Below are 17945 nucleotides of genomic sequence, written 5' to 3'. Positions count from 1 at the left end.
TTCTCCCAGATAAGAGAAGCAAAGACTAGGAAGGAAATGTGGGGGGAAAAGTCAGTGACGAGCACTTCCTCCTATTGAATTGTTTAGGGAAGTTTTACACTAGTGTCCTTTTGTCTGTTTCCTTAGAAAGAAGGGATTATGATTACCTCTCTTTTTTATGTAAAAAAATTCCAGCCTCCAGCAGCTGAATAAAATTGTCAAGTTTTCTTCCCTGTTCCCTCTGGCACATGACTACTTAACCTCAAGAGCAAAGAAAGGCATTGTAATCTAAGATAATTGAATGTTCCTGAAACATTACATCTCTTCAGGTGAGATGATTCTGCTGAATAGACACAAACCATGTAATTTTTGAAGAGGTATGACAAGTGACATAAAGACATAAACATGTGCTGTTTGTATAATGATACAGTGGGAGTCTATGGAGGAAAACTGCATAATGATGGCACTTCGAGATCATTATCGCTCAAGAGATGACAATGTTATATTTTGAGATGTCATCTCCGCTGAGGAGAGGCAGAAATTAAACCCATCACATTATCTACTTCAGTCTTCCCCTAAAAGATAATAATCTCTGAATAGGAAAAAAAAGTACATACTTTACTCAATATTTAATATTAAGAGTTTATTGGCAGTATCACAAAGTCAACATGGTTACATTAAAAATTCATATTGGAGCAGAACATCTGGTGTTTGTTGAGTGTAGTTGTTTTCAACTTTATTTGTCTGTTGAGGAGTAAAACCTTTGAGAAATGCATGGATATCCATGGCAGGGTCCTTTGAAGACCCTCTGAAATGAGACAGATTGTGTCATCCCCAAAGGCATCTGCCATTCAGTGGGAAAGTCCAAGTAGCATATTCAAAAGTTCCTTCTTAGTAAAAGATGAGTATTGAAAATTCTTGATACATCATAGTTACTATAAATTTGTATTTTCCATTTAACGTAAAAGGACTCACAATGTAGAAATACAGTGGAGAGAGTTCTGGAGCAGAAACTGCTTCTGTGCCCAGTAAGAGAGTAATATAATACCCAAGGACATGTAATACCTAATGACAATCATTGTGCTCTGTAATTAATTGACAGGATAAACACATATTTAATAGGTAATATTATCAAGACACATTTTTATATAAAGTAATAACTGCTTTTGAATTTTTTCAAAAACAAGGACTTATTTGTTAAAAATCCATTATCGATCACTTGCAACTTTAGTGGCAAGATTCTGGTAACTGAGAAGAGTAATAGCACTTAAAACAGGAACAGTTTAACAGCTGACAGTCCATTCACAAGACAGATTTTGCAAACATTAAAGCATCTAAAACACAGTAATAATTTCTTCAGCAGCTTTTCTGTCATCATCTGAGGACACATCACTGAGTATTTCATACATACATTCTGTGAGGCAGATAGTCAATACAGACAAAACAAAATCCACCTCTGACAGTGTGAGAAATCTATCATATCCCGATCAGTGTAGGACCTTCAAAATAATTTAAGGGATGCTTACAAACACATTCATATACACAAGGGGCTGGCAATCTGTATATGTTGCCAGGTTTTCCACAATCCATGCCACACCTTGGCTTCAAGACTTCTCTTTTCTTCCATTGCAGGAAGGTTCTTCCAGAAGCCTCAAATGGGCAATTGATTCATCACCCCTAGAGAATAATGGTCTGGTAAGCTTCAGAGAATCACTGGACAGTTTCTGTGGAAAGTCTGCTCTCATACAAGCACAGAGCATGGTGCACAAATTCATACTGCTCACTGGTCTGGACCATTCCACCCCTGAAAGGAAAAGATAAGACAATAAGCTTCCTGGGACCACCTTGCCATCTCAGGCAACACAGAGACTGTTGTTGGGGTACAAAGGAGACCGTCCATACTCCTCTGCCTTCTTCTAGGTTGGTAAATAATCAGATAAGTATCAGCTAGATTGATAAGTGGAAAAAAGACAAAAGATTCTTAATAACAACTTGTATGTTTTTCTGTCCACAGTGACACAGCCGGATTGAGTAAGTTACATGGCCTCCAACACCATCCTCAGTGGCTTAGCTTAAACAAGAGAGGTTGGTGGGAGGGCTTTAAAGAGGAAGTTTGATTAGGAGTTTGACAACTGTACACAGATCTCAGATCTGTATTCTCCTCTGAAATAAGGAGTTAGGTCTTCCTGAGAGAAGTCCTTATGGAGAGGTCTCATATGTCAAAAGCAAATCCACTCAACCTTGAGAGTCCCCTCCCATGAAATCAAACTTTGCCAAAAAAGATACTTTTGGGCATGGCAGAAGGTGCCTCTCCTCTACCACTTCCAGGGTCAGATGTTAGGGCAAAGATACACGAAACAGATAGCCATGCAATTATTTTGTTATTCTTCTTACCAATGTCCAAATTACCCAGCTGGTGAAATTAAGATGCTAATGTATGTAAAAGGACTAACCCAGTGCCTGGCACACCTGACTCTTGATTCATTTTATTGGGATGCAGTGCAGCCTAGTGATTAAGTACTTGAACCATGCAACCAACCAGGCTGTCTGTGTCCAAATTCTCTGCCAATTCTTAGTTGTGCGATCTGGGGGAAGTTCCTTTAAATGTTTTGTGCCTCTGTTTCCTCCTCTGTTAAACTGAGATAATAAAAACACCTATTTCAGGTAGCAGTTCTCCTGCCTGCTTGTGCCTATGCAGGCCTCCCTTTAACACACCTGTCCCTCTCCAGGGCAGCTCTTTCTGCTCAGTGTGCCTGCGCAAGCATCCTTTACTTCTCTTTTTATAATAAACCTGTCCTTTTCATATATAAAAAAAATCGCCACTTATTTCACAGGACTTGGTGAGGTTTATATGAAGTCACGTATCTCGAGTTTTCATATTATTCTTCGGTAGTAGTATCTTTCATTTTTTGTTAAAATGTCTCATGCCTTTGGATTAAAATTAATTGGTGTGCATTTACCAAAGAAAACTCAACTGTGAAATGTCCTTTCTACAAGTAAAAAGAGTAACTAAACTTTGGAAAGGTCTAGTGGAGTGTGGTGTATGGAAACAAACAGTCTTTGGGTGCGGTGTGCTGGATGGGTGTCTGGACACAATAGTGGGTGGACCTTCAAATGAGTTGGGAAAAGGGAATTAAATGCTTGCACCCAACTCCCGTTTTGTTACTTCTGTTATCACTAGTTACTACGCAGATCTTTTGTTTTGGATTAGTAGAAGGTAGTGACCTTCAGGAGAAATAATGATGCTTTACATTATAATATTTTTATACATAAAATAGCTGTTACTCATTTTGCTGTTAATAATGGCTCTTTTATTTGGCACAGATACCAGATAGCAGGATAAGTGTTAGTTATTTTTCTTGCTCACTGAATAATATCCTCACTGTTGGGAGCTACTTGAAGTTCCATAAAGTCTCCATAAATCTGTAACTGTATAACTAATCAGAAATTACGTTTTAACTAATTTTCCCTTGTGGCTTTTATTATTCAAAATGGTTATTTTTACACCATTTAAAAACTTCAACTTAAAAGCAAGAAATATTGCCTCACTGTAAAATGGTATTTGGTTAATGGCAATAACTAGAATTGAGCTTGTATCTCTGTTTACTTGTTAATGTCTATAAATATAAGCTTACAGGACATTAAAGCAGTAAGACTCACCCTTCTAAACTAAGTCAATTGGCACCATGCCAAACGATGTATTTGGCAAGAAACAAAGAATTAAAAGCACAGTATTTGGTGATAGCAACTTATTCACAGAAATATGCCCTTAGTCTTTCCTCTTGTAATTGTACTTTTGGTTGTCCTGAAAGCAACTTTCTGGCGAAAGCATTCCTTAGTTGTAAGCTGACAACAGAAACATCCACTTGGGGATATGGTAATTCTTTCTCTTGGTGGATGGTGACATCTGGACACATCTAAAAACATAGCAGGTGTCTGGCAGATGCTGCCTTTGACTGAGAGACTTGGGAGACAGAGACATTCATAGCAAAGATTAGAGGGAAGCTCCTCCCTCCCTCCAGCATTCACTTAGCTCAGACAACCATGTCTTCTGGCCCTTGAGGTCACTTACATGTGATCCACCTCATGGGCTTTTTTTCTGTGAGCCTCCTCTCACCATTTACCTCATGTTATAGACCCCAACCCAAAAGAGTGGGTCCTTTGTCCTGTAGGGAAATCACTCAGCAGAAAGTGAAAGGTACAGTTGAACAAGATAAGATTTTTTTTTTAAAGATTTATTTATTTATTCATATGAGAACTGGGGTACAGGCCAGAGGTAGGGGCTTGGGGGTGCTGGGATGAGGATTCACCAGAGATAGAGTGGGAAGCAGAACAGGCAGATTGAAACACACTGCTGAAGGGAGCAGTGGCTGAGAAAGGAGAGGTCTGCTGCGCCCCATGAGTCATCTCCCTGGCCAGGGATTGAACTTACGTTGCAGTGGCTTCCTAGGGCTGCACTTTAAGCCGCTGCACCACCAGGAAGGGCCCAACATGGTAAGATTTTTATTAGAGAGGCTCATGCATGAAGGAGCCAGTGTGGAAAAGGAGAGTGTAGTCTGGCCTCTAGAAGGGAGCCAGAAGTGGATAATTAAAGGTTAAGTTCAGGCAGGGAGGAGAGCAGTGTCTCTCCTGTTCTGGGTTGGGCATGCCTGGGCCTATGCAGAGGGGTTACATTCTCACTGCACATGGGGCTCTTGACCTTCTCCCCTCCAGGAAATTGCAAGATAATCATTAGCCAGGGTCTAACACTTTTTGTCTGTCATGGTCATTGCAGTGGGTCAAGTTGTTTGTACAGAGCTCACCAGTCCACCTGTTCAAACAGGCACTAGGGCAACTCATCCTACCGGCTTGTGCTATCTTTCACCAAGCTGCCTTCTCACGTTAAGGCAAGATTTCCCCCTCCTTGTATATTCTAGTGAGCTCTGGTATTTCCATGTCCAACTGGTAAATGAAACATAACCTACATTCTATTCACAGTATATTTTAGTGCTTTGGGTAGATTTACAATGGCATTCCATTTATCTAAGGAAAGATTGTTTTAGCCAAAAAATGTAGGAAATAAGAGGAAACAAACTCATGAGTTGTAGGTTAGCAAAATTCTTGTGGGTCCGAAGACTTAAGGAAGGAAGGCATATGAAAAGTTGTTATACTTCCCACTTAATTTGGAAAATAAGAGTGAAAGAGCTGCCATCAGAAGGGTCCTCAGAGATTTTTCATTTTGATGGCTGACACATTGTAGCCCTTTCAGAGGCAGGCAGCAGATGGTCATCTGATTTCTGCCGAATGCTCATAGACCCAAATACCAACTTTCCCAAGTTGGCAGGAAATCTTTTGAAGCCATCAAAATAAATCTGCCCCTCTCTAACTTTCACCCCATTGGTTGAACTGAAATAACCCAAAAAAGTCTTAGAGCTCCTCTTATAGTCAAACAATAGCTCTCTAAATGCTGGAAAACAACCATCAAAGTCCCATAATCTTTTCTTCTCTAGACTAAACATCCTGTGGTCACTCAATATTTCTATACAGCCTGGTTTCCCCGTCACTCACCAGTTTCATCTCCTATAGGACATTTTACCAAATATGCCCTTCTTCATCTGTTATGTCTATCCCCAATGAGATCTAGTCAGTGAGAATATTTTCTTCTCTGACCTGTACAATAGGACAATGGTCTGTATTTGCAGGTGGATCAGGTGATGAGATCCCAGACCTACCTGGTCTCTGGGGCTTTGCAATCATTTTAAGATACTGAGTGAAGTTTAAGTTAATGAAAAAGTCTGCAGGACTTTTTCTGAAAGCAAAAGTACAATCTCCCCCCACTCCCCCATTCTTACATTATTGAAATTTTAAAACCAAATGCAGGACTTTTATTTATTCTTATTAATTTCAACTGGTTGGTTGTAGCACAATCACTGTTTCTATATCAGTATATTAGCTCCCATTTTTCACTCTTACTTTGGGCTCTCCAGATATTTAACAAGCATGCCTTGTATCTTTGTCGTTTATAAAGAAGATAGGACCTATGTAGGGTATTTTTTTTTTTAGGTGGGGTCTTTAGTATAAATAATTTATATCATGTTATGTGCTGCTTAATTCCAGTCCAAAATTGTTTCCAACTCAGTGGTAGCAACAGTGAAAAGCACTTACTAGTCCTAAGTAAATAAATACCGGTTAAGTAGGTTATGCCAATTGTGCTATTTTATAACATGAATACAGCTAACCTCTGAGATAAAAGAAGGCAAAGAGCACCCTGGGATTCCTTCACTAAGCACTACTTCAAACTCAGGAACTCATTGCAATCATCTTTGGAAATATTTAATAAATGTTAATTGCATAAATGGCATATAGACTACTTTGTTGACCTTTGCAAGAACTTAAAATCTATTATCATTCCATGGATTTTACTCCATTATGGGAGAAATAACTTTTTTAAGGTAAAAATACTTTAATAAGCTAATATAATTTAGGCAGTAGATAACCTGATATAAATTACTTATACTCAACCAGGATTAAGATCTTAAAAGATTTCCATGGTCTCAAGATGAACACCGCCCATGGGGAAGTCCTAAGGGACCCAAAATAGCCAGAGCATCATTAGTTAGGCAGCCTGCCTCAAATCACCAACATTACACAGTACATTTTATTAGAGCAGCATGCTCCTTAGAGAATATACTTGGATACAAATCTTTCCCCAGGAGTTATGACACATTGGACTACAATACCTATTATCAAGGAGGAGTCAGTTTACCAAAAAATAGTAATGTCATATAAAAGCAAGGCAAGGGAAACTTGTTAGCTGTGAGACTGTTTGGGATATGAAGGTCTGGGATGCAAAGGTGTCTTGTTCACTACCAACAGGTACCAAAATGTATTAAGAGGTAAAAAGAGAACCACGCACTGTTGTCGAGACAAATCCTGTCCACCCTACTCACTAATTGTTTTCTTTATTTTATCATGTAGTCATTGCTATGTTCAGTTTTCTCATCTACAAAATGAGATAATAAGCTAACAGGACCTACCTTGCAGCATTGTCATGAGAAATAAATGGGATAATCCACTGAAAACATTTACATGCAAACTGTAGTAGGATTAAATCTCAGACTCAGTGAAGGAAAATAATGGTTACCAGAGGGAACAGGGGGGAGAGAGAAAGGATGAAGAAGGGATAGCCTGAGTATGAACATGGGTGGTTTGGTGGAAGGTGAATGGAAAATGTGCACATATGGAGGTGTGAAAATGTAACTGCCAAAGGCCCTCCCTGGTGGTACAACAGGCTAAAGCACAGACCTATGAAGTCATCCACAGCCACTGCTGCACGAGTTGGATTCCTGGGCATGGAGGTGATGCACAGGGTGCAGCAGACCTCTCCTGACCCACAAGCTACGCCCCTCAGTAGTGTGTTTTGGTCAATCTGCCTATTCTGCTCCCTACTCTGTCTTTGGTGAGCCGCCTCACCCCCTGCACGTCTGACCTGTACCCCAGTTCTTATATGCATAAATAAATCTTTTTTAAAAAGTGACTCCCAAAATTAAAATAAAAATTAAAACACACAGGCAGAATAAATACAGATAGCCTACTTTTCACTATTTTTATCTTGTACTTTTTAATGTTAGCTAGTTGAATAGGACTGGCTGGAAAGCTCTGGGATGAAGCCTCTGAAAGCCTTGGAGAACTAAAATCAAATCTTGCAGTGGCAAAATATTGCCTAGGTTGGGCAATCCTAGATGATAAGGTCAAAATTTATTTCTGAATTTTCTCCAGCCTGGAAATCCACTATGGGGGAGGCAGGTGAAGTCATGGGGAGAAATAGCCACAAGTCTGAAAAAGTCACATCTGAATATTCCCTTTTGAACCTAGTAGCTTTGGGACAAATATTTTAATCCTTCCCAGCCTGGGTATCCTGACAGACCTCATCAAATTGGGAGGATTCAATGAGTGAGCCTATCAATGAGACCTGAAGGTATTCGCAGAATTCCTGGGATCCCAGGCCCCTGCAGTGTCCGTAAGGATCCTGGATGGTGGAGGACAGTTTTGGGCCTTGAGGATCAGCTCCCCATCTCAGCTTTGACCAGGGCAGTTCTGCTTATTGGTTTTCCAAATTAGTGTTTTGTAAGCGATTCTTTTCTTCCCATTGTGTTTTTTGTTTTGTTTTGTTTTGTTTTGTTTTTTTCCCATCCCATTGTTTAAAAAAACATTTGAAATCCACGGGCTTGGCAAACAGTATTTACCTAGGATGATTTCAAGTTTTGCAGCATTTAAATATGATAACCCATCAGATGCTTAGTTGTTATTCAGCGAGTTCTTCTAAAAGCTGCACATTCTTTGGAAAACGCTTAGTTAAGACTGTGACTAAAACTGCAGTATTAGTTAATATTAATATTGCAGTTTGCTTGGGTCAATTCTGCTTCACTCCCTTTGTCCTGCTGGAATTATTAGTAGGACCATCTTTCTTTCACTCTTTCACTCCCACTCCTAATTATCCCCTATTCCACGCTGTGGAGGAAAGTCATTCCTTTTACTGCAAAAATAGCACGGAGGCTGAATGGCTTTTATTTCTTTGTGGTCACGGAATACGGACAGTTTATTTGGCCTGACCACAGAGATTTCAGATACGCTGCCCTTCCAGAAATGTCAGATAGCTCATTTCTCTCTAGCCTTACCAAATACAAAAATCAGCGTCTTCTTAACCTCGAAGCTGCAAAGCACGTAGCTGTGTCAGCTGGGGGTTAACTCAGGTTAGAAGGGGGAAAAATGTAGTTTTTTTCCATCGTTTTTTCCCTTTTGCTACTGGAAGGATTTGTTACACAACCCCCCAACTCCCTTAAAGGCCCATGAGAGAAATTTGGTTTCTAACATGTTAACGTTGTGACCTTTTGTGACTATTAACTCACACACAGGGAGAGCGACAGCCTTTCCTGTGGCACCGCCCAGCATGTATCCGGTCTAATCAGTAGACAGAAGAAATTCTGCAGCGGTGACTCACTTCTGGGCTGACAATGGAACTCATGCTCCTTGAGGTTTTTTTTTTTTCAAACCTGAAATTCTTTTGGTAAAGTTTGGTACAGTAAATTTAGAACAAAAGGTGTGGATGGTAATGAGCCTCCCTGGTAAAGCTCTGATAGCGTGGGCTGGAGTCAAGCGTGGCTGAAGTTTGCTGGGGTCACTCAGGGTGTCTCTGACAAAGGTTTGCTCTGAATCTAAGACAGATATTATATCAAGGAGGGAAAAAAGAATTTAAAAAAAAAAAAGGTGATTCAGACACTCTGATTAGATATGTGGAACAGGGATACTTCCTTGAAAAAAGGTTTGTTCCAAGGTATTTGTAGGATTTAAAGGTCAACGCAGATTGAATGATAATTCAGTGATTAATTCAATGTTCTAGCATGTCTTGAATTTCATTTTTTTACCCCTGAAAATTAGTCCATTTTCTTCTGAACACCCAGGTTAACACTCAATTAACTCCATGCTGAGAAGGAAGAGGTTGTCCTGGCAACCATTTGGGAGATTCAGTTTTACAAGAGGACCTCTCCTATAGTGTCATCTTGTGATGGCAAATAAGGTCAGACGAATTTCTAGGGCTTTATCACGAAGAATCCTTAAAACAAGTAAGCCAAAAATTTCAATTCCTGATCTTCAAATAAAATCCGCTAATTGGACAATTTCTATGATTAGTTGAGAAGGCAGAGAGCTATAAATGAATATAAGACTAGGATGAATACAAATTACAGTAATGGGTAGAAATTTTAGACTTGGGGTTAGTTTTGGAAACAAAGAATATTATTGGAATACATGTTCACCTAGGAAACTGGGGATACATAGAGTGTCCCTCTTAGATTATGATAGTAAAAAAAAAAAAAGAAGAAAGAAAAAAATCATCAAGCTAAAGTGATTAATCAAAACATTGAAACAATGATATGACGCACATTGGAAGCATTTTTCTATCCTGTCTGGGAAGCCACAAATAAGGCCTTTGGATGTCATTCCAATTTAAGGCCTCTGAGGTAAGGATGTGTAAAGACAACTGCAGCTTCACCACTTACTCTCACAAGGGAGGATTAGACAGATTGTTTCCTGTTTCTGGGGAAGAGGAAAAAAAAAAAAAACAGAAAAGAAAAAGGTCTTGGTAGCACAGAGTATTTTTTTAAATATGCGCTTCACTTCCCAAATTCTGTTTTCAAATTTTTCTTTGTCCAGAGGTGCCAAATGGGATTAAAAGAAATATAAAGAGGAAAAAGTTGCCTGAGGTCAACCTGCAATGGAACACATTTCTTTCCTCCCTGACCAGATGTCTTCTGGTGGTCACGTATCGCTCCTTCGTTGGTATTTTCAGAGTGTCTTGGCCCATTAATATGGCATCTTATTATATTTTTAAAGGGACAGGTACATCTCGCATATGCAATGTATAAAAGGCCTCTGTCACTGTCTGACACTGAAACTCTGGCATATATAAACTTAAATGAATCTTTTATAGCAGGAGCTAAATTTAGGGAAAACTGGTTGGTTTAGCTTTTATGGCAACTGTCATTCTAAACTAAATGGTAGAGGCTTAAGTAATATTAAGTAATATTAAGGCAGGATGTGGAATGACTTTGACTTTCTAAGGAATAAAACATGTTTATATGGTGTTTAATTTAGTACTAATGTTACAGGTCTTTTCATTCACCATAATTGCTGAAAATTATTGACCTACGTAAACATAGTCCTTCCAATAACAAGAAAACATAATTGAACACAAAAACCCTTTTGACAGCTGTGCTGCCAACAGAAAGCTCACTGTAGGTATCATATGCAGATATAAAAAATTGATAATTTAAACTAAAACTGTAAGAGATAAACAATTTCCCTTGGTTTATATAACAATTAGTTCAGGGTCACTGTCAAAGGCAGGGTTAGAATATGAACTTCCTCTCTATTAATCTCATGCTTAACTCACTCCCACTGCAGAAAACAATAGTTTTTTGAAACCAAACAAATTCAGAGTTCAGCCAATCTAATCAAAGCAAAATTGGAAGTTCAGTTCAGCAGACAAAAGTAAAAAAGTCAGAATTTGTTATGTGGCCTAGGATTCCTCATCCATTGCTTTTACTTCTTCGATTACCCCTGAAGAATAAGAGATTTGTACAACATTCTTCAAACCAGACTTTTTTTTAACCATCCTTTTCCTAGTCGGTGAGTGGCGAATGTTATGATTATCTTTTTGGTTGCTCTTTAAGCATTGTTTTGTGCAGAGACAAAGGTTCAAAGACTCCATGGAACAGCTGAAAGGAATTTTAGAAAGTCAGCCCATTATTTCCCCATCTCTGAGTCCTATTGGAGGGAACTTCAAAGTCATTTGTGCTCCCAGCATGATCAGTAGACTAAAGAAACACCCATTTCAAATGTATGGGGGTGTTGTCGTGAGTTACAGAATAAAAATTAATTTATAAGCTTTATGGGTTCATAATACAACTACCAAGTTGATGCCCATGAAATATGGTACTATTAGCAAAGGGGTCTTCCTCCTAGAAGCTGGGCACCACTGACATGCTCCCTTTTTACATAGATAGACAGAAAGACTTAGAGTGCACAAGTGTTCACGTGGGAACCAGGGATAGAATCAGGACTGGCTTCAAACTCCCAGACATCTTCATTCCCTAGAGGCAGCCTGGTTATTCATCCCGTCCCACAGGCTAGGGCCTAGTTCTAATTGTCTGCTACCCATTTTTAAATTAAAAACAAATGTGGTGGAAAAGAAGGAATCACTCATTATTGTACTTCTAAGTAAAATACCTGTGGGTGCTTCACACTGAATTTGAACTCCTACTTGGAAAAAATAAATCCTATTTTAGTTCAAATATGCTCAAAAGCATATTATTATAAGGAGAATCACAGACTCATGAGTCTACAGTGCGAACTCTAGCAACTATTAATAGAAGTTGCCCTAAAGCCAACAAAAATAATGTCTTGCCAGAGAATGAGGAATCTACCAAATGGTTCTGCTGTCATTACACTGTGAATATCCATTCAGCACAACACACTCGGAACCAGACCGTTTGATTTTACCAATAAAATGCAGATTTATGATCTAAGTACAAATTGATTGTTTTGGTCCTGTTTAACATCAATGATGAAGCGCTGCAATTTTTTAAAGTTGCAGGATTAGGAATGTGATCCTGCCCAATGCTCAAATTGTGACATTCATGAATCAAGCCCCATTTCAAGGATTAATTCCCTATTTTATTTTTTTCCTGGTTCTAAGTCATGCCCTGGTTTCTCAGAGGAGGAGGTTTCCCCTTATTATAAGAGGGAAGGAATAAACTATAAAACAGGATGAACTATGTGTAGGTTTGTGTCACTAGTGAGTACAGGCCATTTTTTAAAAAAATTTATTTATTTATGCATACAGAACTGGGGTACAGGCAAGGTGAGAGGACTCACCAGAGACAGAGTGGGGAGCAGAACAGGCAGATCAGTGAAGTCCACCGTGGAGGGGAGCAGCAGTGAGTCAGGAGAGGTCTGCTTTACCATGTGATCACCTCCTGGACTGGGAATCGAACTCACACTGAAGAGGCTGCTGCTAGCTTGCAGTGCTGCACCTTAGTCCGTTGTGCCACCAGGGCGGGTTGAGAACATTGTTTGAAAGGGTAGGAAAGGATGGGAAAAGGCCCTGGTGCTGGTACTCCCAGAGACAATATACCAGCTTCTGATGCTCTGCTCTGTCTTTGCCTGTTGTAGGAGCCAGACGCCTCCAGTTGGCATCCTAGCTTTTGTGTTCCCCTTTTAGTTGTTCCCAACCAGACTCAAATTCCTATCCCATCTTCTCTTCACCAGATTTCTCAAACGAAAAACATATGTTTATTATTTTAATGACTTCTTTCCCTTCCATTTAGCTACATTTAAGAAGAGTTGTAGGCTGTCAATGAATGATAAAAGTACGCTTAAAAAAAGATGAATGGGTTTCTATGCAGGGTGACTTTTCAGGTCCTTTAATACATTAATCCTTGTTGTGACTCTCCAACTGGAGAGGGGGGGGAGTCTAAGAAAGATACTCTACAGCTGTTTTTCTCAAACTTTATTGAGAAACTTTTTTCCCTCCAGAATAGTGAAAGAAATTCTGGCACTTAAAATTCAATTGATAATTAAACTGTGTCCTGAAAAACACCATGGGAAAAGTCCTTTAAGGAAACCATCTTTCTGTGTCTAGGCCATCTGCATGTTCGGTGGTAGGGATTCCATGAACGTTTATTGAATGAATGCATGTACACGACTCAGAAGCACACTGAGCAGAGATGTTGGGTGTTGGACACAGAACACAGGAAAATCTACTCAGAGCCATCCAAAGTCTCTCCTCCCCCCAGGCAGTGCCAGCTTCATGGACTTGTGACATGAGAAGGACTTTGCACTAGGACTAACTGCTGTCACCACCTTGAAATTTCACACATTAAATAAAAGAGGCCCCACATTTTCGCTTTAAACTGGGCTCTGTAAATTATGTTTAAGATGTCTTTTACTAGGGATTAATGCTTCTTTTCCTGCCTCTCTCTTTCCCCAGGCCCAGAGCTCTTCACCAGTCTTGTCTACTGCCAGGTCTCAGGAGTGTTTAGAGGCCCTGCCTTAGTGGCCCATCATCAAAACCTAAGCTCTGAATGTCTCCCAAAGCAGGGAGTTGCACTAGAAAGTTCTATTGAAAAGTTTAGATCATCTTGTTTAGTTTAAAGTATCACCAACCAAGGAGACCAAGTATAACCTTCACCTCCCCTGTCTAGGCTCAAATGCACTTTTAAAAGTTCTTTTTTTGGGCCCTTGCTGGTGGCACAACAGGTTTAAGCGCAGCACTATGAAGTTAGATATAGATGCTTCAGCACAAGTTCGATCCCCAGCCAGGGAGGTGACACACATGGTGCAGCAGGCCTCTCCTGTCTCACCACTGCTTGCCCACAGTAGAGATCTATCTGTTCTGCTCCCCACTCTGTCTCTGGTGAATCCTCTCACTGCCAGTGCTCCTCTGGCCTGTACCCCAGTTCGACGAAGTACACTGCTGAGGGGAGCAGCGGGCAGGTCAGGAGAGGTCTGCCACACCATGTGGATCACCTCCAGGGCGGGGATCGAACTCACGCTGAAGTGGCTTTAGCTTCTTAGTGCTGCGCCACAGGGAGGGCCCATAAATAAATCTTAAAAAATAAAAAAAGTCCTTTTTAAGTCAAAGGATAGTTCTTTAATAATAATATTTAATATTCATTATACATTGCTAGATATTTTTGGATAAGGCAATTTTCCCATGTCTCCCTAATTATCCTCTTAAGATCACCACTAATAAGGCATTATGAGCTCTCATTCATACTAAACGTTGCTTTTAAAAATATGATAACACTGCATTTTTCAAAATGGCTAAGCACTATCAGAGATATTTCTGTCAAGCAATATTACAATATAAATATTCCAAAGGCCTATTTGCTTTTATCTACAACCTTCAAAACTTCTGAATAACAGGAGAGCAGAAGCAAGAGTTTAGAAGCATAGGAGGGAAAGAAGTTGGAGTAAAGGATAGGAGAAGGATTTTGTTTTGCTTTCATCATAGCTAGGGGAATACACAATAACAGGAAGAATAAAGAAATGGAAATTTTATGCTGATATTGTAAAGGAAGCAGACAATAGAAGGATCTTTTAAGAAAAGTTTTAAAGAGAGGATCTGTTTCATAAACAATAGGAGCCACTGCTTAGATAGAATTTATGTAGAATGGATCTTGATTAACAAATCAGAATGGTTTAGAGAGACATATTGGCAGTAGTTCAAATCTGGGGCCTAGGGAGCTGCTAGGCTTCAGATCAACAGAGAAGTTGGGTGTGTTTTGAAGATCCTATCAGAAGTAAAAAGACAAGCCCTGTGGGAATCCTTGGGGTGATGGAAGGCCAAGGCTAACACTTTAGGCCATTTGCTTTCGGAAGGAAGGAGTAGATACAGGAGGCTTTGTGATATGGTTTTAAAAAATATATCTGCGATTCCATTCAAAACTAGAGGACAGTAGTGAAAACCAATATGAAGAATGGGCTGCAAAAGCAGGTGTGGAAGATGGCAGAGTGAATGGGCAATACTCGACAGTAACAGGAGCTCACACAATGAACAAACTGGCCCAATTTTTCAGGCTGTTTTTCTAAATGGGATGAGGGCCGGTGATAGGGGCCAATTTGGTTTGGAGTCAGTTTAGATCCAATTTAGATCTGGTGTTTATGGAGTTCAGGCATGAGCTTGAAGGAAAGCAGGCTACAAGGATAAGAAGTGGAGTCCTGGGAAGGTTGCGCGGTCCCATGAAGGAGCGTGGGTATAGAGGCATAAGGCAGAAGAGATAGAGGTCACTGTGGCAGCTACAGGCTGAGGACTGCCCCTGATTAGCCAGCGTAGGGCCCTGTTCCGAGTGAAGAGAGGGCCCAGGAGGTGAAATGAAACACCTGGATCTTAGTCCAAGGCATCTTAGTCCCCAAGGCCAGGCAAAGGGCGTTCAAATGACTAAGGAATTGTATTCATAACTGCAGGAGTGATCACAGGTACTGATCTCGTGTATGGAAGCTAAATATTTTTGGGAGAAATTACATGTGGGGAATAGGAAGGGGTAAATGAGGGGTAAGAAACACAGGTTAAGTGTTCTCGCTCAGTTCATCACAGGTTTAACTTCCTCCTAAAGAAAGGAGATTATCGCAATCCAGTGAAGTATATATTATTAGTTTCAGTTTACAGATGCATGTTCAGGTTTCTTGCTATAGATGTTGAAAACACCTGTCGCTAAATTGAGAACATGCTTATTATGTGCCAGGCACTTTATATAGAGAGTCTCTCAATCCTGAACTAGTGAAAAGATATCCGTCTATTTTCAGAATGAGAAAACCAGGGCATGGAGAAGTCCCATAATCTGTGCAGGGCCACCCAGGCAGAAAAGTATGGGAGCAGGATGTGAACACAAGCTATTTCCAGAGACTGGAATTGTAACTCTGATGAACAGCCTGTAATGTAGACCAAAGTTAAGAGAAGTTAGGGAAGATATACTTGCACAGATTTGGAAGTTATTATTTAGGAGACAAGAAATGATAGGGATGGGGAGGGTAAAATCTCATCGCGACAGTGATTTTAAAAAAGTGAATCTTTTTGACAATTTAGAAAATATAGTAAATACTTACATATGTGCATATATAATATATGCATGTATATCTATACACACAGACATCTATAATCTTATGTCATTGCCTCTGCTTTAATCTGAAAATGGTGGTAGGCTTAGGATAGGCTTTTTTTGTCCTTGTCAGTTAGTTATTATGTTCCAACAGAATGTCAATTTTTAAAATTGAATTATTTTTAAAGTTGAGGTAATAATTGGTTTATGTTACTAAACACATTTTAGGGGAATTAAGGCTCACACCTCTTCAAATTCATGTTACTATACCTCACCCACCACTAAGCACTAATAATCTTCCTAGATAAGAGGATTTAATTTGAACGTTTAATTTTAGAGCTAGGAGAAACATTCTTGATAATAATAATACTTAAAATGCAAATAACACAGTGAAACTTTATGGAAGGCTTATTGTATACCAGTCTGTTTGAAGTGCTTTATATAACATTTTTTTCTTTTGAGTTTTCAGCATATTTCTTTTGTCTCTTTCATTAGAATCCCAGGACCCAGCATGTAGTAGGTGCTCAATAAATGTTTCTTGACTATATTTTTAAAAGTAACCATCTACCTTTATATTTAGGCAACCCTATATTTAGGTTATCTCTATACTGTATAGCCTTAGGTCACAGAGCTGAAATCCAAGATTCAGCTCTCATATGACCTTCATGTTTTCTTGCTTCACAGCATTTAGCTCTGGCTGAAATTATCCTGTTTATGTCTTTGCTTGTTTATTATTTCCTCTTTCCTTGTTAGAATGTGAACTCTGGAGAGCAGAGCCCCCCTCACCTTGTTTAGTGCTATACTTGCAGTATCTAAAACAATGTTTTGGACATAGGAAGTAAGTAATAAATATTTACTGCATGAATAAAAGAAATGAGCCCAGTCATTTTCATCCTTTCGGAACTGCTTCTTCTACTAGAGCACTCTGAGGTGCCGACCAGAGAGACCGGCTATTCCTGGCTGGTGTGGTGTTCTTCTCCCATGCTGCTCACAGGAGCATCTGCTCACTTTGCCCATCACTGACTCAGCTGTTCACGTGCCCAGGTGCTAACTCAGAAGCACAAAGAATAACAATTTCTTGTTTGTTTTATTTTCAGTGTAAATAGATTTCTCACAGTTGTGATGAAACCAAATATATTTATAGAAAAATGACTCTTTTACCTCACACCTTTTAAGTTGGCTAGTATAAAAAAAAAAACAGAAAATGTGTTTCAAGAATTTGGAGAAGTTCAGTAAATTGTTGATGAGAGTGCAAATGTGGAAAACTGGACATTACTTAAAAAATTAAAAATAGAAGTACTATATGATCCAGCAATCTCATTTCTGAGTATGTGCCTGAAATCATCTCGAATAGCTATTTTATACCCATGACAACAGAATTATTCACAATAGTCAAAAGGTGGAAGCAGCTCAAATGTCCACCAATGTGAATTGATAACAAAATATGGTATAAACATACAATAGAATAGTATTCAGTCTTAAAAAGGAAGCACATTTTAACACATGTTACAACATGGATGAGCCTTAAAGCTATTATGCTGAGTGAAATAAGCAATAACAAATAGGCAAAGAGTCTGACTTCACTTAAATGAAATACTTAAAGTAATTAAATTTTTGAGACAGAAAGTGAAAATGGCTGCCACATGGACTGGAAGTAAAACCGAAGAGTTGTTTAATGGGTACAGAGTTTTGCAAGATGGACTGTTTTGGTGGCTTGATTGTACAAAGATGTAGATGATCTTAGCAACAATGAACAGCACTCTTAATATGGCTCTCCTTGGTGGTGCAGCGGGTTAAAGCACAGCACTAAGAAGCTAAAGCCACTTC

The 17945-nt window shown here is 39.3% G+C and overlaps 1 protein-coding gene across 2 annotated transcripts in view; it reads right to left on the bottom strand.

Moving 5' to 3' along the window:
• Positions 1 to 601: 601 nt before the first annotated feature.
• Positions 602 to 17945, bottom strand: part of PTPRR (protein tyrosine phosphatase, receptor type, R) — a 219786-nt gene continuing 202442 nt past the window's right edge. Inside the window, exon 14 of one of the 2 annotated variants that reach the window (XM_004675893.2) lies at positions 602 to 1783. In XM_004675893.2, the coding sequence (XP_004675950.1) occupies positions 1690 to 1783 (94 nt within the window). In that variant the 3' untranslated portion in view covers positions 602 to 1689. The remainder of the gene's footprint in view (positions 1784 to 17945) is intronic. The other variant, XM_012720496.1, reaches the window with a different exon arrangement.

This window comes from Condylura cristata, unplaced genomic scaffold, assembly GCF_000260355.1.
Source record: "Condylura cristata isolate star-nosed mole 26May11 unplaced genomic scaffold, ConCri1.0 scaffold00004, whole genome shotgun sequence".
NCBI lineage: Eukaryota > Metazoa > Chordata > Mammalia > Eulipotyphla > Talpidae > Condylura > Condylura cristata.
This window is presented reverse-complemented; position numbering and strand designations above follow the sequence as displayed.